Raw genomic sequence first — 24,268 nt, forward strand, 5'->3', positions numbered from 1 at the left:
TCTGTTTCCTTGCGCTACCTCGCAAACGCGGGAGACAGCGACAAAGCAAAAAAAAAAAAAAAAAAAAAAATATATATATATATATATATATATATATATATATATATATATATATATATATATATATATATGTATATATATATATATATATATATATATATATATATATATATATATATATATATATATATATATATATTCCTTGTCTGTTTTCCATTTTTGGAAGCAATTGTCATTATGATCATAGTCATAATTATTAATTATATTTATTACGATAGATAACCTTGAAACAACATCAGATTGATATACTTTCCCCCAGATAATCCACTCGATAAATCAATAAACCTAAGCATATAGTCACAGATATTTCACCTAGAATATCTTAAATATATCACAATCATCTATAAATCGTGGGTGTGAGACTATGTTACGTCTGATAATAACTTGAATGGACTGCCTGGTCTGTGGTAGACACAGCCTTTCTACTCAGATGTTTGACCCCCTTGTTTTTCTTGTGTCTAGATATAAATATTTCTCAATATCTGTGAAATAATGTATGTGAAATAGACATAACGTAAGTATGTGTAGTTTATAGAGACAGAGTGTCTTGGTATTTTCGACTATCATTTATTCATTAATAAGGAATTTAACAGAAACGTTTTGAAATGAGGGAGGATGTCCCGGTGTGGGAATAGCTGCTGAGATCACGTGTACCCGTACGTGACTTCTCTGTTGTACGAAAATCAAGGCATAAAAGCATTGTTTTTGTGGTGATCCAAGTAACTTGTATAGGATAATGATGTTCAGTGATGAGTATACTAAATTTGTGTGCGATTTTGTTTGCATTGCAAAAATTGATCACGTTGGTTGGTGCGTGAATCATGCGCACAGATATATAACTATAGGTGAGTGTACGATAACAAACACCTTGTACGGTTTGGGTTTCTCTGAAGTGAGATGATTTTAAGTTCATTTTTTGTGTGTAATGAAAGTATTATACAACGAATTACTGGTTATTTATCATGTAACAGCCTATAATCGTAAAATCAAACTACATCTCCGTTATTGCTAAAACTTAATTCTTCTATATACTATGTTGTATGCAGTTGAAAATCGGTAGCTGAAATATTTTAAATCCATCAGATAACAAGTCATATAGAAAATGTCTTTATTTTGATATGCATCTGACAAATAAGATACTTTATCTTAACCAATGATCGCTAGGTACTTACCAGTAAATTTGAAAGCAAAATAATGACTTTACAGCAATGTCTTTTCCGTAAAAAACAAATAATTGATATTCATCAGAGTAGTTGAAAGAAAATAAATATTACAAATGTTATTAAGTCATTATAGGCCATAGAACACTGTTGCTTAGGGTGGCGAGTTACGGTACGACAATGGCGAGTGGAAGTACGATGTCTCGGCAGTGAGTCATGAGGTGCCTGCCTCACCTTACCCTGGCAGTGTAGTGAAGGAGCTAAGTGCGCAAGTACTTGATGTGAACATACCTCGGTGTTTGGTGGTGTGACAAAGATTGTAATGGTTTTTTCAAATATTAGAATGAAAGACCGCACATGTATATCCCTGTGAGTTCCGAGTGTCATGACGGTGATAAGTGATCAGGAAAAGGGTTAATATGAGTGTAGTGGTAAGATAAAAGGACAAAATTCCCTGAAGTATGGCGGAGACAGACAGTCATGGTAAGTCTTAATGCCTTTCGTTGTATTGTGTTCATGAACTAATGGTTTGCTAGGAATTAATTCATCATGTAAGTCATTGTGAGTTATTACAAGAGGTGATGATACGCGAGTCATGGCAGGATACATCAGCGCCAAGCCTCTGTGTGTACTGCATGTTCAGGTGATTGTTAAAATACCATTGGGGTCAGGTTAGGTCATATATGTAATGGTTGGAAGTACATGCTGATGACTGCGATGAGAAAAGACGGTAGTGAAGATAAGGTCAGGTCAACCAATGGGCGCTCACATGACCACTGCACTCAAAAACATCATTATGTTCCTGTCATAGTCAGGCTCATATATAAACATATATATATATATATATATATATATATATATATATATATATATATATATTTTTTTTTTTTTATTTTGCTTTGTCGCTGTCTCCCGCGTTTGCGAGGTAGCGCAAGGAAACAGACGAAGGAAATGGCACAACCCACCCCCGTACACAATGTACACACACACACGCCCACACACGCAAATATTCATACCTATACATCTCAATGTACACATATATATACATACTCAGACACATACATATATACCCATGCACACAATTCACACTGCCTGCCCCTATTCATTCCCATCGCCACCTCGCTACACATGGAATACCATCCCCCTCCCCCCTCATGTGTGCGAGGTAGCACTAGGAAAAGACAACAAAGGCCCCATTCGTTCACACTCAGTATCCAGCTGTCACGCAATAATGCCCGAAACCACAGCTCCCTTTCCACATCCAGGCCCCACACAACTTTCCATGGTTTACCCCAGACGCTTCACATGCCCTGATTCAAATCACTGACAGCACGTCAACCCCGGTATACCACATCTATTCAATTCACTCTATTCCTTGCCCGCCTTTCACCCTCCTGCATGTTCAGGCCCCGATCACTCAAAATCTTTTTCACTCCATCTTTCCACCTCCAATTTGGTCTCCCACTTCTCCTCGTTCCCTCCACCTCCGACACATATATCCTCTTGGTCAATCTTTCCTCACTCATTCTCTCCATGTGCCCAAACCATTTCAAAACACCCTCTTCTGCTCTCTCAACCACGCTCTTTTTATTTCCACACATCTCTCTTACCCTTACATTACTTACTCGATCAAACCACCTCACACCACACATCGTCCTCAAACATCTCATTTCCAGCACATCCACCCTCCTGCGCACAACTCTATCCATAGCCCACGCCTCGCAACCATACAACTTTGTTGGAACCACTATTCCTTCAAACATACCCATTTTTGCTTTCCGAGATAATGTTCTCGACTTCCACACATTCTTCAAGGCTCCCAGGATTTTTGCCCCCTCCCCCACCCTATGATTCACTTCCGCTTCCATGGTTCCATCCGCTGCCAGATCCACTCCCAGATATCTAAAACACTTTCCTTCCTCCAGTTTTTCTCCATTCAAACTTACCTCCCAATTGACTTGACCCTCAACCCTACTGTACCTAATAACCTTGCTCTTATTCACATTTACTCTTAACTTTCTTCTTTCACACACTTTACCAAACTCAGTCACCAGCTTATGCAGTTTCTCACATGAATCAGCCACCAGCGCTGTATCATCAGCGAACAACAACTGACTCACTTCCCAAGCTCTCTCATCCACAACAGACTTCATACTTGCCCCTCTTTCCAAAACTCTTGCATTCACCTCCCTAACAACGCCATCCATAAACAAATTAAACAACCATGGAGACATCACACACCCCTGCCGCAAACCTATATTCACTGAGAACTAATCACTTTCATCTCTTCCTACACGTACACATGCCTTACATCCTCGATAAAAACTTTTCACTGCTTCTAACAACTTGCCTCCCACACCATATATTCTTAATACCTTCCACAGAGCATCTTTATCAACTCTATCATATGCCTTCTCCAGATCCATAAATGCTACATACAAATCCATTTGCTTTTCTAAGTATTTCTCACATACATTCTTCAAAGAAAACACCTGATCCACACATCCTCTACCACTTCTGAAACCACACTGCTCTTCCCCAATCTGATGCTCTGTACATGCCTTCACCCTCTCAATCAATACCCTCCCATATAGTTTATCAGGAATACTCAACAAACTTATACCTCTGTAATTTGAGCACTCACTCTTATCCCCTTTGCCTTTGTACAATGGCACTATGCACGCATTCCGCCAATCCTCAGGCACCTCACCATGAATCATACATACATTAAATAACCTTACCAACCAGTCAACAGTACAGTCACCCCCTTTTTTAATAAATTCCACTGCAATACCATCCAAACCTGCTGCCTTGCCGGCTTTCATCTTCCGCAAAGCTTTTACTACCTCTTCTCTGTTTACCAAATCATTTTCCGTAACCCTCTCACTTTGCACACCACCTCAACCAAAACACCCTATATCTGCCACTCTATCATCAAACACATTCAACAAACCTTCAAAACACTCACTCCATCTCCTTCTCACATCACCACTACTTGTTATCACCTCCCCATTTGCGCCCTTCACTGAAGTTCCCATTTGCTCCCTTGTCTTACGCACTTTATTTACCTCCTTCCAGAACATCTTTTTATTCTCCCTAAAATTGAATGATACTCTCTCACCCCAACTCTCATTTGCCCTCTTTTTCACCTCTTGCACCTTTCTCTTGACCTCCTGTCTCTTTCTTTTATACATCTCCCACTCAATTGCATTTTTTTCCTGCAAAAATCGTCCAAATGCCTCTCTCCTCTCTTTCACTAATAATCTTACTTCTTCATCCCACCACTCACTACCCTTTCTAATTAACCCACCTCCCACTCTTCTCATGCCACAAGCATCTTTTGCACAATCCATCACTGATTCCCTAAATACATCCCATTCCTCCCCCACTCCCCTTACTTCTATTGTTCTCACCTTTTTCCATTCTGTACTCAGTCTCTCCAGGTACTTCCTCACACAAGTCTCCTTCCCAAGCTCACTTACTCTCACCACCCTCTTCACCCCAACATTCACTCTTCTTTTCTGAAAACCCATACAAATCTTCACCTTAGCCTCCACAAGATAATGATCAGACATCCCTCCAGTTGCACCTCTCAGCACATTAACATCCAAAAGTCTCTCTTTCGCGCGCCTGTCAATTAACACATAATCCAATAACGCTCTCTGGCCATCTCTCCTACTTACATACGTATACTTATGTATATCTCGCTTTTTAAACCAGGTATTCCCAATCACCAGTCCTTTTTCAGCACATAAATCTACAGGCTCTTCACCATTTCCATTTACAACACTGAACACCCCATGTATACCAATTATTCCCTCAACTGCCACATTATTCACCTTTGCATTCAAATCACCCATCACTATAACCCGGTCTCGTGCATCAAAACCACTAACACACTCATTCAGCTGCTCCCAAAACACTTGCCTCTCATGATCTTTCTTCTTATGCCCAGGTGCATATGCACCAATAATCACCCATCTCTCTCCATCAACTTTCAGTTTTACCCATATTAATCGAGAATTTACTTTCTTACATTCTATCACATACTCCCACAACTCCTGTTTCAGGAGTAGTGCTACTCCTTCCCTTGCTCTTGTCCTCTCACTAACCCCTGACTTTACTCCCAAGACATTCCCAAACCACTCTTCCCCTTTACCCTTGAGCTTCGTTTCACTCAGAGCCAAAACATCCAGGCTCCTTTCCTCAAACATACTACCTATCTCTCCTTTTTTCACATCTTGGTTACATCCACATTTCACATCTTGGTTACATCCATACAAATCCATTTGCTTTTCTAAGTATTTCTCAGTATTTCTAAGTATTTCGAAGTATTACATCCACATTTCACATCTTGGTTACATCCATACAAATCCATTTGCTTTTCTAAGTATTTCTCACATACATTCTTCAAAGAAAACACCTGATCCACACATCCTCTACCACTTCTGAAACCACACTGCTCTTCCCCAATCTGATGCTCTGTACATGCCTTCACCCTCTCAATCAATACCCTCCCATATAGTTTATCAGGAATACTCAACAAACTTATACCTCTGTAATTTGAGCACTCACTCTTATCCCCATTCTGAGCCTTCGAGGAGGATGAGCACTCCCTGCGTGATTCCTTCTTCTGTTTCCCATTTTAGAAAGTTAAAAATACATATATATATAATCAATTACCTGTGGTTACCTGTGGTGAGGGTGGCGCGCAGTGGATGGATAATGACATTAATAAGGTTACCTGTGTCATCAGGTACTCCAGGTGTATTACTGGAGTACCTGTGTACACTCACAAGGTGTATTACTGGAGTACCTGTGTACACTCACCAGGTGTATTACTGGATGTCGTAGGTTGGAATAACTCTATATCTTGCAGTAGTTATGACGTTGTTTGGGTTTGAGGTTGTTAAGGTGTCCGTGTAGTGTTGTAATCACATGATACTTAATGATGTATATTGATATGTCTGATGATGGCTGTGTTGTATATTATCTACTAGATAGATTGGAACCAGTTTCATGCAAGGAATAACTTGAATTTAGGTTCATTGTGATGTCATTTGGGTCATTCCATGTGTAGTTTGTGTAGTACACCTGTATCACCTAACACTTGACCATGATGCAGTCATGGTTTGCACGCACAATTGGACTCCTGGTTGCAGTAGTTGGTTAGCTGTCAGTCCACCTCTTCACTGTAGTTACTGGTTCATCAATTAGGTATGGCTGAGGCCCTTCTACACAGATGTGCATTTTGTAAACATTGATGTGAAGACCTTGCTAAGTCTCTCAGTTCCCTCCGCCATTTCAGCTAACCGAAACATATTATTATATGACAATGTACATAGAGTACTTCTGACACACTGTGTAGTTAGTGTACACCTATATCTTATGACACGGAACTTTTGATAGAGTATTGATATCACCATAAACATTTACACCATTAGGAAAGGATATTTGTATTTGATGGCAGATACTATACAGGGTATCATAGGAGTGCCTCTGTATTATATGATATAGGGAAGTACCACAGTTGAGTGAACCTGTATCATATGAATGATTACCTTAATAGAGTATACATGGATTAGATGACACGTAGGTAGGTATATATCCAGGATTTAGTCAAGGGTTGGGATGGTAGGAATGATGGAATGAAGACTATGATGAAACACTCGAAACAAGAGTGCATGTACACATTGAATCCTAGAGAACTTAATGGTTTTAAATTATTTACATGTTGAATTTAATCATACACAGAAGGCAGATTCCCATAGAATTCAAAACATGTCATCAGGATGTAAATTTGCATCTGGCGGCTAGTTTTCATGAAATAGGTTTGTGGTATAAACAACATAATACACCTGGTAGCAGTAATCACAGTTTTGTTTGATATGTTTAAGCATCAGTACGCTTTTATAGGAATAGAAAAATCATGTTATTATGAACATGTGTCATTGTTTTGGGAAAGTGTTGAATTTGTCAAAAGTGTTCCATATGCCTTTTTTGTAAATTTCTGAAACATTTAAACTTACATATATATATTTATTTATTTCTTTTACAAGGCTACAGTTGGTAGAATAAGGTTAAGAATATATTATTTGTTACTATTAAGTTTAATGTATATTGCTTACTCAAGGGTAAGGAGTGAGTGCTTCCTCCATCATCCATCCCCAGTCCCCTTGGGTATGCTCCTGTATAGAGGCTGCCTATCTATCTATAACTTTTGATGCTCATTCCCCTTGGAACTCTGTCTTGGGGTTGACGAAAGCAAAATAATCTCCATAACTGTTGACCTATAGTGTCGCTTCTTAGCCTTTAGTGCCTCACCCTTAACAGGCCACTGGTAGAAGCTGATTCTAGCACAGTTTTCAGAGGCTTCTATCTAAATGTTCCTACCCATTACTTCTATCCAAATTGTCTACTTAGGTTCCTACCTCATGTTCCAACAAACTTCTGCTTAATGCTACCAGCTGATACTCCTACCATATACTTCTACGTAATGTTTTTACTAAATGCTCATCCTGTCTCATCGAAATGACCACTGCCTGGCTGGTCTGGAGCACTGTTTAGATAGTTATTCAAGGTCTCTTTAGATCTCTACTTTTCAACCCTTAGCGTTTATGATGGTTGCAAGTAGCGTGTCATATAGTCATGGGCCCAAGACCTTTGGCAATAACAGTGATGTGGGGAGCTACTGGTGTTTTTGTAGCTCTTGCTTTTCATGGATGTAAGGCTGATAAGGTAGGTCTCAGGTATCTGGGAGCAGCCATCAGTCACTCCCAGAGATCTCTTGTGAAAGTTTTGTTGAAGGTTTATATTTATAGGGCATATAGGGAGAAGTGACGTGTGTGTGTGTACAATGGTATTGTGATGTGGACAGAGAAGGCTGATGTCTACTTTGTTGTTTAGCAATTTATACTCTCCTTTAACTGAGAAGGGTAAGTTCTGAAGTATGAATAACTGATGAAAATAGGTTCAGTGCATCATGTTGCTTAAGGTAAGGAATTGTGTATGTTTTTTAATGATTGTACCAGGTGAAGGTTGTTTGACATTAATTGTGAAGATGAGTGGGAACAATATGAACATTGTGCCCACATTATGAACCTTGCTGCTACATCTTTTGATATATGGGATCACTTTTATTGAGAATGGATATGGCAAAAAAATTGTGGATTTTTTCATCTTTTTATTATTCTAAAGGTTTTATTTTGAAGTTTCTAGGTGTCCAAGGCTGTCGTTGGTGGAGCCCACACAGTGCTTATAAATGTGCATGTGTAGCATTGTCTTGCGTATATCTGTACTACATTTTAAAATGAGAACTTAGCTGAGGTAAACTTTTCCAACCATAATTCTTTTACAACAGTACAATAAATTCTTAACTGGAAGTATATGTATGTCAGTTTTCTGTTTGAGACATAGCTGGATCTTCTGAATTGCTTTGCTTTGAAAAGCTAGCTTGTGAGATGTATTGCTTTTCCTGTTTATCTTATCATGCTAACTCTAATAAAGCTTAACAAGGATCTAAACTTGTGTGATACCATGGTATCATATCTTTATATCTTTTTTGTGTGTTTCCTCTTATGTCCTTTGTGGGCCATATCTCTGTGTTTCCTTGTCTGTCTTTTGTGTGCCAGTATCTGTTACAGGAGGTCCTTGCATTGGACTTAGCTGCACTTTTTTTTGACTGGCTTATTTTTCTTTAAGCCTGACTAGATTTTGACCTTAAAAGTAAATGTTCTCATTTTCATTTCTTTGAAGAGTATGACATGCTGCTGTCATTTGAGTCAAAGCCTTTTGTTTTATCTTTACTGATGCAATATGGTTCTTTTTTGGTACTTCTTGAAATTGCTTCTTCGTTAACCAGTCTATGATCTGTAGGTGGGTGACTGCTCTCTTGTGATTCATTCTTTTTATAGTTCATAATTGGCATGTAATTGTTTATATATTCCCACTGTACTTTACATATTTGTCATTAGATTTATTTGATTCACTCAAGGGGAAGTTCAGGGTTTACATTGATTATCTATGTAATGAATACCCTGTACCAGTAAGTGAAATGAGGCATTTTATGATATCTAAGTAAAGGTTTAATTGGACTGAATATTAGGGTAAATGGGGAAGCCATTTATTCCTTAGAGTTATTTACATCCTGCTGACTTATACTAGATAGGTTTTGGAAGGGGCACAGTACAGTATTTCCAGAAGACAAAAATTAGATAATACTTAATTCTGCAGTGTAGCATACAAGCTCACATGCAGAGCATATGGTAAGTAGGAATGTGAACTGTAACCTCCAAAAAGCCTGGTGTACTTGAGTGCATATGAATACCCCAGAACCATTGTAAATAATATAAAAGGAAGTTATCCATTTGTCATATCATGTCGTTGGAAGATTTGTCTTTGTGTCTTGCTTTTGATAATTATAAAATGCTTTAGTGTGAGTGAATACTGTACTGATTTGAAAAGATCCAGTTGCATGATTTCCAGTGGCAAGTTCATAAGGTGCCAGGTGCATACATGCCATTTTGCAACTGTGTTTATTATGTCTCTGATGGTTATTACTGTTGCAATTATATTGTCAGTGAACGAAAGGAGTGGCTGTTATCTCATGAAAGAACTTCCTACTCCAAAAGAGTCCCTCATTTCCCTGCTACTGACTGTAGTGCAGCCTTGGAGCTGCTGGAGCCCCATTATTGGGATTCTAAGTCATGCAATTAAACAGGCTTTGCAGGTTGTCAGGATTCGCCTGGTTTATAGTGCCTCACATCAGTGGATGGAGTTTAGGGATTGTTGTAATCCAATTAATTGACTGAGACCCCAAGTTGTGTTTCACCAGCAGTGGATCTCAGAGGTTCATGCTGCAGAGAATGCCACCAATACTTCCTCTGGAACTTATAGCCTCAATATAAACATTGTTTTAGCTGAAAGGGGCTTCTCTGTTGTTATCCTTATTAGACAGAGAAAGCTGGTAGATCGAGTCCTAAAGTTGCATAGAATAATCCATTGCATGCACCACAGACTAACTTGATAATAGAAATGAAGTGATATACACTGGAAAGGACAAATTGCATTGACATCAGGAGTTTTTGAGGTCTTGTACATGAAAGAAGGTGAAAAATTATTCTAAAGAAAAAATAATTAGGTACGTGAAGATGATTTATTGTGCCCTAAAGGTTTGGGAAGTGTATTGAGAAAGAATGCCGGAGAATATATTTAAACAAACAACCAGTAGAAGTTGAAAGATCTAGTATTACAATCAGAATATTCTAGGTTTTGACAGGAATTCAACCATAATGATTTTTAAGTCTGCTGAGGAGAAAAATACTGATGTAATTTGCACACACACGAAGGCCTGGGACTCTGCCTGTTTTTGGTTACACCACAAGTGAAAAGTCACATTTAGTGTGGCTGTATCATCGTCTGTTGATGAAAGGCAGTACAGGTCTCACTGAGGAACTTTTTTACTTTAAAGGAATCCACCATCTCCCCTTTACTTGAAGTAGCACAGCTTTGAAGTTTCAGGAGCCCAGTCAAAGGGGTCGTGGGGTTTCATAATTATTAAGCACTGTGAAGGTCTTTGAGAAAAGATGGCTCTGAATTGATGGTGAATTAGCATATTTGACGTTGTTAGAAGAGCTTGAATCAGAGGCAGGTGGAAGTGCTCGAGTCCATGAAGATGCCTTTAAGATGGGTTTAGTGAAAGGTGTTGATGTTGCAGGTTAGGAGGAAGGTTGAGTACAGCAAGGCTTGGTGTATACCTGACATCATCTTCATAGACAATTTTTGTAAGGAGTCCCAACTTCCTGGTGGTTTTACTTGTTTGCTGTTGTTTCCTTCCCTTATAGAAGCAAAAGCAACTGATCCCATTTTTTTCACTTTTGTTTATGATCGTATTCACTTCTCACAACTTTTGCCCTTTGATTTTATTCTCCTTGTGGAACTGTGATATGTGATCACTGGTAGTCCTGTAAAAGTTTCCCCAACATTTTCCAGGATAGTTCTGACAGTTTTGAAGGTAATACTGTGGGGATTAAGGTGACATAGTTTAATTGTTCTGTAATGCAGGTCTTACCCATGTATCTTGGAAGGAATCTTTGAGGTTTATTTAGTTTAGAGTGAGGGTTTGCAAACTTTTGAATATGTTGACCCCATCACAGACTTATTGAGGTGTCATCGACACCCAATCACATAATGAATGATAATCATATATATATATATATGATTGGGGAAGAGCAGTGTGGTTTCAGAAGTGGTAGAGGATGTGTGGATCAGGTGTTTGCTTTGAAGAGTGTATGTGAGAAATACTTAGAAAAGCAAATGGATTTGTATGTAGCATTTATGGATCTGGAGAAGGCATATGATAGAGTTGATAGAGATGCTCTGTGGAAGGTATTAAGAATATATGGTGTGGGAGGAAAGTTGTTAGAAGCAGTGAAAAGTTTTTATCGAGGATGTAAGGCATGTGTACGTGTAGGAAGAGAGGAAAGTGATTGGTTCTCAGTGAATGTAGGTTTGCGGCAGGGGTGTGTGATGTCTCCATGGTTGTTTAATTTGTTTATGGATGGGGTTGTTAGGGAGGTAAATGCAAGAGTTTTGGAAAGAGGGGCAAGTATGAAGTCTGTTGGGGATGAGAGAGCTTGGGAAGTGAGTCAGTTGTTGTTCGCTGATGATACAGCGCTGGTGGCTGATTCATGTGAGAAACTGCAGAAGCTGGTGACTGAGTTTGGTAAAGTGTGTGGAAGAAGAAAGTTAAGACTAAATGTGAATAAGAGCAAGGTTATTAGGTACAGTAGGGTTGAGGGTCAAGTCAATTGGGAGGTGAGTTTGAATGGAGAAAAACTGGAGGAAGTGAAGTGTTTTAGATATCTGGGAGTGGATCTGGCAGCGGATGGAACCATGGAAGCGGAAGTGGATCATAGGGTGGGGGAGGGGGCGAAAATTCTGGGGGCCTTGAAGAATGTGTGGAAGTCGAGAACATTATCTCGGAAAGCAAAAATGGGTATGTTTGAAGGAATAGTGGTTCCAACAATGTTGTATGGTTGCGAGGCGTGGGCTATGGATAGAGTTGTGCGCAGGAGGATGGAGGTGCTGGAAATGAGATGTTTGAGGACAATGTGTGGTGTGAGGTGGTTTGATCGAGTGAGTAACGTAAGGGTAAGAGAGATGTGTGGAAATAAAAAGAGCGTGGTTGAGAGAGCAGAAGAGGGTGTTTTGAAGTGGTTTGGACACATGGAGAGAATGAGTGAGGAAAGATTGACCAAGAGGATATATGTGTCGGAGGTGGAGGGAACGAGGAGAAGAGGGAGACCAAATTGGAGGTGGAAAGATGGAGTGAAAAAGATTTTGTGTGATCGGGGCCTGAACATGCAGGAGGGTGAAAGGAGGGCAAGGAATAGAGTGAATTGGAGCGATGTGGTATACCGGGGTTGACGTGCTGTCAGTGGATTGAATCAAGGCATGTAAAGCGTCTGGGGTAAACCATGGAAAGCTGTGTAGGTATGTATATTTGCGTGTGTGGACATATGTATATACATGTGTATGGGGGGGGGGGTTGGGCCATTTCTTTCGTCTGTTTCCTTGCGCTACCTCGCAAACGCGGGAGACAGCGACAAAGTATAATAAAAAAAAAATAAAAATATATATATATATATATATATATATATATATATATATATATATATATATATATATATATATATATATATATATGTATCTTTTTCTTTCATACTATTCGCCATTTCCCGCGTTAGCGAGGTAGCGTTAAGAACAAAGGACTGGGCCTTTGAGGGAAAATCCTCACCTGGCCCTCTTCTCTGTTCCTTCTTTTGGAAAATTAAAAAAAAAAAAAAGAGAGGGGAGGATTTCCAGCCACCCGCTCCCTCCCCTTTTAGTCGCCTTCTACGACACGCAGGGAATACGTGGGAAGTATTCTTTCTCCCCTATCCCCAGGGATATATATATATATATATATATATATATATATATATATATATATATATATATATATATATATAGATAGATAGATAGAATAGAGAGAGAGAGAGAGAGAGAGAGAGAGAGAGAGAGAGAGAGAGAGAGAGAGAGAGAGAGTGATTTTGCTGCAGATGGAACCATGGAAACAGAAGTGAGTCACAGGGTGGGGGAGGGGGCGAAAGTCCTGGGAGCATTGAAAAATGTGTGGAAGGCGAGAACATTATCCCGGAAAGCAAAAATGGGTATGTTTGAAGGAATAGTGGTTCCAACAGTGTTATATGGTTGCAAGACTTGGCCTATAGATAGGGTTGTGCGGAAGAGGGTGGATGTGCTGGAAATGAGATGTTTGAGGACAATATGTGGTGTGAGGTGGTTTGATCGAGTAAGTAATGAAAACGTAAGAGAGATGTGTGGTAATGTAAAAAGTGTGGTTGAGAGAGCAGAAGAGGGTGTATTGAAATAGTTTGGTCACATGGAGAGAATGAGTGAGGAAAGATTGACAAATAGGATATATGTCAGAGGTGGAGGGAATGAGGAGAAGTGGGAGACCAAATTGGAGGTGGAAGGATGGAGTGAAAAAGATTTTGAGCAATCAGGGCCTGAACACATAGAAGGGTGAAAGGCGTGCAAGGAATAGAGTGAATTGGAATGATGTGGTATACCGCAGTCGACGTGCTGTTAATGGATTGAACCAGGGCATGTGAAGCGTCTGGGGTAAACCATGGAAAGTTTTGTGGGGCCTGGATGTGGAAAGGGAGCTGTGCTTTCCACATCCAGGCCCCACAAAACTTTCCATGGTTTACCCCAGACGCTTCACATGCCCTGGTTCAATCCATTAACAGCACGTCGACCCTGGTATACCACATCGTTCCAATTCACTCCATTTCTTACACGCCTTTCACCCTCCTGCATGTTTAGGCCCCGATCACTCAAAATCTTTTTCACTCCATCTTTCCACCTCCAATTTGGTCTCCCACTTCTCCTCGTTCCCTCCACCTCTGACACATGTATCCTCTTTGTCAATCTATTTATTAAAAAATTAAATTAAAACTCCAAACAATACAGAAAAAAATAATCTGAATTGTAACAGGATATGCTGGAATCATCAGAGCTTCAAAGTGCAGAGGCCCTAATCCTTCCTTTAAAGATGTTACAGGGACTCATTCTTTCACCTACCATGACCTTTTACATCCCTGCCAGATCCTCCACAAACCACCTATCCCCACCCAGAAGTAAGAAGTACATCCATGCCTCATTTTTCTGTCACCCAGATCCCTCCCTACTGGTAACCCAAACAGTCACCTCAATGCTCTTGGTAGCATGTTCCCTTCCAAGATAAACCATTCAGAATCTGCACTACCTTGAGAGACGTATCATGCTTTCTTGCCTCAGTTTCAATTCGTTTACCCAGCTTGTTCTCATTATCAGTCTGATCTTTTCCACTACCATACGTAGTGGTCATCACTCAGAAATATCAGAACCCATTAACAGTTTCTGGTTCACAAAGCAAACTGATAATACACTGTAACTGCCCATAACTTTCAAAAAGAAAAATCTTACTTGCTTGTACCTTCATCCTCCTCCTCTTAACACACACTCTAACACACAACATTAGAGTTACCAGCCTTAATGTATAACTTTTTATGTTGCTGCTAAATAGCATCATCCCAACATAATGTTCTGTTGTATTTTTTCCCCATAGTTCAGCAGTATAGTTCAGTGTAATTACTCCTAATTGCTAAGAAGTTTGTACATTCCTTTTTACCTATTTACCTTAACACAGTGCTACAGTGATTGCTGTATCTAATAAGTAGGTACATGACTATTTTTCTGTGATGTTATGCAGTGTTTACATTCATCATGCCATCAGTGTTCAGGTTTTCAGCTTTTTAGATTCACTGCAGCTCTTCATTCCACTCCAGACAGTCTACACTCAATATTTATAACAGTATTGAATAATGGTTTCACCCTCAACTTTTATCCTGTCATTACGAGTGACTTTTTTGTTTTTATATATTCCATATACCACTTACAAACTTCATCTTTTGTCATATGTAACCTCTTGTACTGTATTTCTCAGCCATGTTCCAAAACAAGTTGATATTCTCCCAAAGATTTTTCTGAGATCACCATTTGCTTTTACTTTATTCACATGCATCAACTCTTTTGCTTGTCATTATTAGGGATTTTAATTTTCTACAGTTTTTCCCCTGTTAATTGGTGTATTCTGTAAGATCAAGCTTCTCTGTCTTGACAACTGTCCTCCGTACATTTTCATTCCACCATACTGCTACTTTCTTTCCATAAGTTGTTCTTACAGTGCTACACTTTTCTGTGGCAATATCTAGTATAACCTGATGAATATCACATAAAGATCTTTAGAAAATTTGGGTTTGCTCTGGTTAGTTATTGATAGTGTTTAAATTGATTACCATTTAATCAGTTACTGATGTTTCTCAAAATTATCTCTATCCACAGTGGTGACCATGGAAGAGCAAGCCATGGATGATGCTAAGAATCCTGGGCAACAGGAGTCTGCATACGGTTCATTGGAATCCTCTTCTCAAGGTCCATCACAGAAAAGGTAAGGAAATCGGTTCTTGTTGTAAGAGGAGCATTTAGATGTGAGATGGAACTGTATTCTGTTCCTGTTTGTTTTGCAGCTTTGTCTTATGCAGTTCTTGATACCTTGGGTTATGTGCATGTTGTACCAATTCCTCTGCTGCCCAGATGTATTATGAATCCTGTCTTACCTGATAGATATATCACAGTGTATTAGGAGAATTTCTTCATTCTTCACATTGTTGTCGTAACTGATGCATGTATGAAGTCATGAAAAATGAGATATTCAGAACCATTTTTATGACCAAATCACAAGTTTTTTGCTTCTTGCAAAATTCATAAATACTTCCCATCTCTTCTTTCTCCCATTCATTAACCTCTCAATATTTCAGTTAAGGCCCAACTGTGACTTGAGCCTTTAACTCAAAAAGAAAAAAAAGATGAAAATTGATATTTTTAAAGAAGTTGAAATACAGTACCTGACCAGTTAAAGGAAGAAACAAAACATTTGACATTTTTAGTGGCTAAAAAGAGTAATATGAGGTATAACTTTTTTTATGTAGCAGATTGGCAGTACAAGGGTTAAGAGAACTTTCTTGCCAGTTCACTAAGTTCTTATACTTTTGATGTATTGAATGAGATAACTGTCTTACATCCCAGCTCGTGTATTTACCTTTGTTATTTTTTCTTAAGGCTCACTTATGTAATAGGTTGATAAAGTCGTAGTCTGGTCATAACCCTTAAAGTTTAGATGGCTGACAGAATTTTGCTCACCAGGTGGACAGAAAACTAGTTTCATATTTCCTTTTTGTTGTGTTCAATTATGCGATGAAAGAAATACTCATAAAAGTAAAGGAAATGTTCGAGTAAGGAAGATATAAAAAGCCCTACATGGCTACAGTATGGCACTGAAGTTAACATGAAGATTGTGTAAGTTATATTGGGGTGGCAGGAGGAGGGGGTGAGCCACATGATGCAAATTCAGTGAATGAGGCATCATATTTATAGTTACTGTTTACATATTTACGTGTTTATTTACACATATTTACTTATTATTACGGGTCAGTTGGATTGAGGGAAGGTGGTGAGCTTTGTGATGTAAATTTTCTTAATTACTTATCATTGTTTATTGTTACTCTTTATATATTTGCAAATATATTTGGACATATATGCATATATTTACATAAGTGTGTACACTTCAAAGTTGCTTCCAGAGATTGGTAGTCTCTGCAGAAAGTATCTCTAATAACCAAGGCAGCATTTAGCAAGCCATACAGATTTCAGAATATTGATGGTGGATTTAAACAAAGCATGTGCATGTTTGCACTCCTATGATCATTCTTGGATATGATCATCCTCAGGCTCACCTGTATAAGTCTTTGATTTGATGACAATTAGAGTTTAAGGGTTAAAGCACTAACCTTCGTATTGCAGAGAGGCATTTCTTTGCATTCTGTTATGATATGACTGAATATAGTAAGTAATAGGGTATGTCTCTCTCTTTAAGCAGATATGGAGTTGCCCTCTGAGGTTATTCACAGTCTGTATGATATTTTGCCTGACAGGGTTGTATAGATAGAACAACAGAGATGCTCCATTTTCTACTCTTATAAATTTCTCTTCCCTATGTAGTTTGTCACTAGTTATCGTAACCAGTTTTGCTGGATGTATACTGTTTGTAATGGAGGACAGTCAGAGCTATTTAAGTCTCCATATTGATGTGAAGTTACTGCATTGGTAAGGCTATTCATAAGTTGAAAATTATCAGTTTTTTGGAGTATTTCTTTAGTCCAGTAGTGATCCATTGAAACTGGCAAGGATTAAGGAATAGAGCTTGAGCGTTATAGAAATTCATAATTTAGGACGAGTCTTTGTTAAAAGATGGCTGGGTTGGACAGCCCTCGCTAACCTTTTAAAGTATGTTTACAGGTAAAATTTAACTTTACCAACATGCAGACCTTTTTTTTTTTTTATCAAAACCCTAAAAGAAAATTACCTCATAGTTTGGGTGATTTTGGATATATCCTTGTTCATAGTAGTCAGCACAAAGGTGTCTGTTGAATGGAGTGTCCTTTATCCCATATGGTCAAGCAGTTAAGGGCATAGATCTTAACTTTCTCAGGGCATTTTTTTCCTACCCCACATCAAAAACAACAAAACATATTTTTTTTGATATCTTTTGTAACTTTAGGAATCAGGTCTCTGAACATTTATGAAGCTCTGATTAAAATCATTCTTTTCTCATTTGCACCAGCGATGGTTTAGGTTTTTTTCAGTGCCATGTCGATCATTATGAAATGTTTTTCTTTTAAAATAGGATCTGTAGTCACTATTGCCAAGCAGATGTAGATTGAGCTGATAATCACTGTCTTTAAATCTCATAAACACATAAGATCTCATGTTGAATTCTCCTGGTCATCCAACACTCTCCTTATATTTGAAGAGATAAGAATGCTTATATGGGCATGGCTCACCCTGAGACAAATGGGGATGCATCAAACAGTATGGAAATGACTCGGATCTGGCAAGTCCCAAGAGGCTTAACTGACATGACTGTTCACCGTGGTTACTGAAAGGATACTTGGCATCAGTGGCTAGTCAGTAGTTTACAGTGCATTTAGATTTGATTGTTGCAGGATTTTAGATATGTAGTTGCAATAGCAGTAGCTAACCACTTTTTGTCATTTATGTGGAGGATAATGGAAGAGTGAAAAACTGCAGAGGTTGATGACTGAGTTTGGAATGATGTGTGAAAGGAGTACATGTGAATAACAGCAAGTATATTAGGTTCAGCAGGGTAGAGGAACAGAGTAGATGGGATGTGAGTTTGAATGGAAGGAAATTGGAGGAAGTGAGATGTTTTAGGTATATGGGAGTGGACATGGCAGCTGATGGAACCATGGAAGTGGAAGTGAGTCACAGAGTGGATGAGGGGGTGAAGGTTCTAGGAGCATTGAAAGTGTGGAGTGAGATCATTATCAGGGAGGGCAAAAATGACTTTTGTTGAAAGGTATAGTAGTTTCAAAAATTTTATAGGGATGCAAGACATGGGCTGTAGATGCAGATCTATAAGGAGGGTGAATGTATTGGAAATGAAATGTTTGAGAACATGTGGTGTGAGGGTTATTTGATCAAGATGGTAGGAGAGAGAGCATGTGGTAATAAAAAGAACTTGGTTGAAAGAGCTGAAGAGGGTGTGCTTAAGTGGTTTAGACATGCGGAGTGAATGTGTGAGGAGTGGTTGAGAAGATGATTATATGCGTAAGAAGTGGAGGGAACACAGAGAAGGAGACCAAATTGGATATGGAAGGATGAAGCGAAATATATATATATGTATGTTCATGTGCTGAGAGTGTAGGGCAGATGAATAGTAAGTACTCAGTGTTTTCGTTGTGGTAGTTGCATCATGGACATTAAGGGTCTTTGGAATACATCGAAATGGTGTCTGTAGTATTGTAGGGATGGGTCATGTTCGGAGCATAGGTTGGATAGTATGACTCACATTTGTTTGGGGATTGTAACTTCCAAGGTGTAACGTCTGGTGGGATGGGGTTCAATATTGAGTTGGAAATGTGCTTATTTAATGCTTGTTAGGTTATTTCAGTATGTATTTGTTTATTGGTGTTATGGTTTTTGGGGTTAGGGGGATCTGTGAGTAGACTTTTTGTGTAATGTCATAACAGTCTTGAGTTTTTTTTTCAGCAGCAGCATTTTATAGCAGTGTTCATGGCGGTGACAGCTTGTTCTTAAGGTTACCATTTACTTACAGCTTCAATTTAGATTTTTTTTTTACTGATTTTTTTGTGTTTGTGTGTCTGAAATCTCTGAATTTTGTAAACATATATTTAAGGATAATGTTATTTATATTTATGATTTATCTCCGGCAAAGAGACGCACACACTTCTTTTTACAGCTTAATGTTGTAAAGGGTTCCAATATTTTAAACATGCTTTTTATGTGTATTTTTTTTAGATAACCTCATATTCTTTTTGCATATCTTTCTTGCTTTGTTTAGAGCTTTTTCAGTTATCCTCTTTTTTGTCATTTTTTGTACAGGATGTATAGTATATATACCACCACCATTTCTTGCTCCTCTCCTTGCTTCCACTCAAACCTGAGATTGGCAAAACCGTCACTCTGTATAACATTTACGAGGCTGTGAGTGGACTATGGAGAATGAGGAACAAGTTCCCTCCCTGGAATTCTCCTGAGAATATGTTGATATTCGTAAGATCAGCCTACCGAAAAAAAATGCACACCTGCATGACTAGAACAATAGTGAGGTCTCAGGTAACGACAGTACAAAAACAGAATAGCTTACAGGAATCCTATACAGAAGCAGATGGGAACAATGGAATCAGAACTGGTGCTGATGACAAGATAGGCATTTTTGACCATTTTTTATGCTACCCATAAGCCAGTAACCTGTTGGTCACCTGCTGTATGTTGCATGGTGTTATTTGCACACTGCAGGTTGGCTCAGGAGTCTAGAATATGAGCATTATTAGCTTGCATAGTCATGTTCTGGAAGCCACTGTAGAAATGTGTTTCAAATTAATCATTCTTTCAGATATTGGTTACTTTATGTTGTATGAAATACATACATGATGACCTAATTATCATCTTGTGTTTGCGAAACGATCTCTAGTTGTTGAAAGCTTGATATTAACATCATTAGGTATTTCTGTATGAAGAAAATATTAAATGTTTTCAGTTTGATCAGTGTTTATTTTCTTATCTTTATATGGGATGAGGATGAAACCTTTCATTTTGTTAGAGAGCAGCTATTGTTCTTTGCCAATAGATATGTAAGCTGTCTTAGCCCAGTGAACATTGGAAAACATCTTAAAGAGAAATAAAAGAGATACACATGACACAAAAAACAGTATGAATAAGTGTATGGTAAGTAAGCACTCATCATCAAGGAAGATGATCCAAATTATTTATATGTAAAATCTAATCTTACCAAATTATGCATTTTTCTTGTGTCTAGGATACATATCATTAAGATGTGAAGCAGGAACTGCATATAGTTGACTTTTTATATCTAATCAAACATTTGACAGTTATGTCTGGGTTTGAGGTACATCTCAGGTTTGGGGAGAAAGATTGTGCATTATTAATTGCATCATTTGGATAGAATGTGCACTGCTTGGAATGGTGTCATTCTGTCTTTGCTATAACCCATACAAAACCCAGACACTGGCAGGTCCTCAAATGAAAGGTTATAGAGACTTTCAGTTTAGGAAGATATACTTGTGTAAGTTATTTTTATTTTACTTCCCAGTGAGTTGAATTGTATTATAGCATATCATTTAGTGTTCAGAAATACCTGATGATTTGTATTTTCTTGCAGCAGTTACAGTGGTGGTAAAAGTGTGAACAGTTACAGTGGCAGCAAAAGTGTGAACAGTGGCTCTAGTCACAGCAGTGGTTTCGGTGATAATGCAGATTTTAGGTGAGTTAAGTGTTGTGTGTTTGTGTACTTACTTTTTTGTAATTATTTGTGATTGTCTGTTTGGGGAGGTGGGTTTTAAACTCGTGGAGTTTCATCTTGTGAACATTCTCTACTAACTTATAACCTTTCAAATTTATATATGTTTACCACATCCTTGTTTTGTTTATTCCATTTATTCAGCACTCTTATCCTATAAAAGTATTTCTTTAATATCTTTTTAAACAAGTTTCATGCTTAATTTATTAAGTCCTTTGGTTTTCCTGTCCTTACATTTTTCAAAGAACTGTTCACTGTCTACATCATCAGTTTGGTTTAAAGTTACAGATTGCAGTTAGGTCACGTGTTATTCTTAACTCTCATTATGGGTAGATTTAAGGCTTCAGACCTTTCTCTTTAACTCAGCTTTCTTTGGTAATTGCCATCTTTGTTGCCCTCCTTTGGTCCTTTTGTATTAAATCTTTGTGCTTCTTTAGATCTGGTGACCAAACATGTGAGGAATATTCTAGTTTTGGTTGTATGTACAATGTGAAGAACTTGTTGAATGAATCAATGAAAGCTTTTGAAATCTGCGAGGAGACAGTTTTCTCTTCACTATTCCTGTAATGTAGGACTGTGGTGAATGGTGTCATCAGATATCAGCCCCAAGACCCTCTCACGCAAGATTCTTGAAGCTTAAATCCTGTTAGAAAGTGCTTGTAATAAGGCATGCTATCCATGTGCTTCATCCACATTACTTTATATATATACTCAGTTTGAATTTCATCAACCACGTATCAGAAATGACTATGGAGACCATATAGATCCCTTCATACGTTAATGTAATTATCTCAGCTCTTCACTTCCCTACTGATTTTTGCATTATCGGGCATCATATTCAGGTAAGAGTCCATACCCTCTGGCAAGTCATTCATGAAGGTCAAGAGTAATGATCTCAGAACAAACCCACTGGCACTCCATTGCTAACCTCCACCCATTTCAAAAGGGCCAGATTTACTCAACAGACTTGCATCTCTGATTTGAAGATTGACTTTTGTTCCCCCTTCTTATTATACAGTAGCATTTTACAGCCATTTTACCAATCCAAAGGGACTTCATTTTGAGCCATACATTCATTTAAGATCCTAACTAACCTGTCAGTGTCAGTGTGAAATTCAAGTACAATCTCATCCACTCCAGTTGCTTTGCCACACTTCATCTTATGGTGCAAGGTTTTCATCACCTCTTCTTTTTCCAATACATAACTTGTCATGGCTCAATCTCGCTTTGCTTACTTCCATGTCCCAGTACTCACTTCATCTCTTCACCCCATCTGCTTCCATCACTGGTACTCCCAAGTGACCTCTTGTTTTCCTTACATTATTCACCTCCTTCCAAATGTTTTCCTATTTTTCCTGAAGTTTGCCAATTCTCTCAATCCAATGTTCATTTGCCCCCTTTTTTTCTGTCCCTACACTTCCTCTTCACCTGTCAATCCCTCTTGTACATTTTCAAATCACACACACTCCTTTGTAGGTAATGTCCATACAACTGTCTTTTCCTTCTCACTAACAACTTAATTTCCTCATTTTACCACTACACTACCCTTTCTCACATGCTCACATCCCACCTTATGCATATTACACACTTATCTCACACATGGAAACATTGATTTCCTAAATACCTCTCATTTCTCATCCACTCTCCTTAGTTTGTTTACTTTCACCTTTTGCCATTCCTGTCTTGGTATTCCTTTTCACAAAGGGGCCCTGGGGCTATAACCTCAGGAACCCCATCCAGTGACTTTTATTGCATCAAAGTTGCATTATACTCAGTAGTAGGGACAGAATAGACTCCTTTGACATGAGTTCTTTGATGAGACTAATCTTTTTCGTATGATGATGATGATACAGTTTTACTAAAGGTGAATTTTTACTCACTGTATAACCTCAAGCAGGCAGAGTCCATTAACATATATGTATAAACATATTTATCCATGATTGCCACAGTACCTCTTTTGAGGGGATTGATGTGTTACTCAGGATCCCTTTTTCAGAGGCTTTTGCATCTAGATGCCTCTTCTACATTAAGTATAGTATGTATATGATAGCATGGCACTGTTTTGATGTGTAGAAAGTAACTGATAGTAGATATCTTTATATTCTTCTTCTTACAGTAGTGAAAATAGATTAAAGGAGGTAAAACATAAAGACCATAAAAGAAAGAAGCCAAAGGAGAAGACTGATAAACTGCTGCTGAAGGAGAAAGCAGAAAAGTTCAAGGAAGAAATCAAAGATAAAGAGAAGGAGAAGACAAGAACTGAGGAACATGACCCTAGACTGGCTAGTGAGACTGCTAATAGTAAGTTGGAAAAAATGAACATAATGATAATTTGTATAAATGTCGGAGAAAAAGAGTATGTTAGAATGATGTAATCAGAAAGTAAATTATTGATATGAAGTGCCTGAGGAAATTTTTTTATTAAGAAGTGTGTGATAAGAAATTTTTGGTATAAATTGTTTTAGAAAAAATGTTTGGTATAAAGTGTTTTAGAAAAAACGTTTGGCATAAAGTTTTTAATTAACATGAAGAGTTTAAGAGAAAATTGCAGTAGTGTAGTGACTGAGAATTATTTTTTGTATGTGAAGTATTTGATAAGATTAGATATGAGATATCTTGTGAGGGATTCAAAGGAAAGTAAATAGATTTTAAGTGGCAGTGTATTTCTGCCTTAGCTATCTTGTACCCATTTGTTTTAGGTGGTGATAGGAAGGAGAGACTATGCTAGACATATTTATAGAAATGAATTCTTAAGATCTTAGTGTACAGTATATGAATATCAATGTGATAAGTATTTAATTCCTCCCATTTTTCCACTACAGGTATAGTGACTGGAATTGATGAGAGTGCTTCATCGTTCAGTTGCCATACCAATGACAGAGATGATCGGACTGACCAGCCAACCCTTGTTTATACTCAGGCACTTAATTATATCAGAAAGATCAAGGAACGTTCTGCAGAGCAAGGTAATGAACTTGATAATTTTGATATGCTTTCACTCTTTTAAGAGGGTTTTGAGTGA

At 38.2% G+C, this 24,268-nt stretch overlaps 1 protein-coding gene across 5 annotated transcripts in view; it reads left to right on the forward strand.

Moving 5' to 3' along the window:
* Positions 1–1,462: 1,462 nt before the first annotated feature.
* per (period circadian regulator) overlaps positions 1,463–24,268 on the forward strand; it is a 99,603-nt gene continuing 76,797 nt past the window's right edge. For 4 of the 5 annotated variants that reach the window (XM_071685206.1, XM_071685207.1, XM_071685209.1 and 1 more), the window contains exons 1-5: positions 1,466–1,703; positions 15,669–15,774; positions 21,109–21,210; positions 23,363–23,547; positions 24,069–24,212. In XM_071685206.1, the coding sequence (XP_071541307.1) occupies positions 1,682–1,703; positions 15,669–15,774; positions 21,109–21,210; positions 23,363–23,547; positions 24,069–24,212 (559 nt within the window). In that variant the 5' untranslated portion in view covers positions 1,466–1,681. Of the gene's footprint in view, positions 1,704–15,668; positions 15,775–21,108; positions 21,211–23,362; positions 23,548–24,068; positions 24,213–24,268 lie in introns of all 5 variants that reach the window. The other variant, XM_071685208.1, reaches the window with a different exon arrangement.

This window comes from Panulirus ornatus, chromosome 39, assembly GCF_036320965.1.
Source record: "Panulirus ornatus isolate Po-2019 chromosome 39, ASM3632096v1, whole genome shotgun sequence".
NCBI classification, from domain to species: domain Eukaryota; kingdom Metazoa; phylum Arthropoda; class Malacostraca; order Decapoda; family Palinuridae; genus Panulirus; species Panulirus ornatus.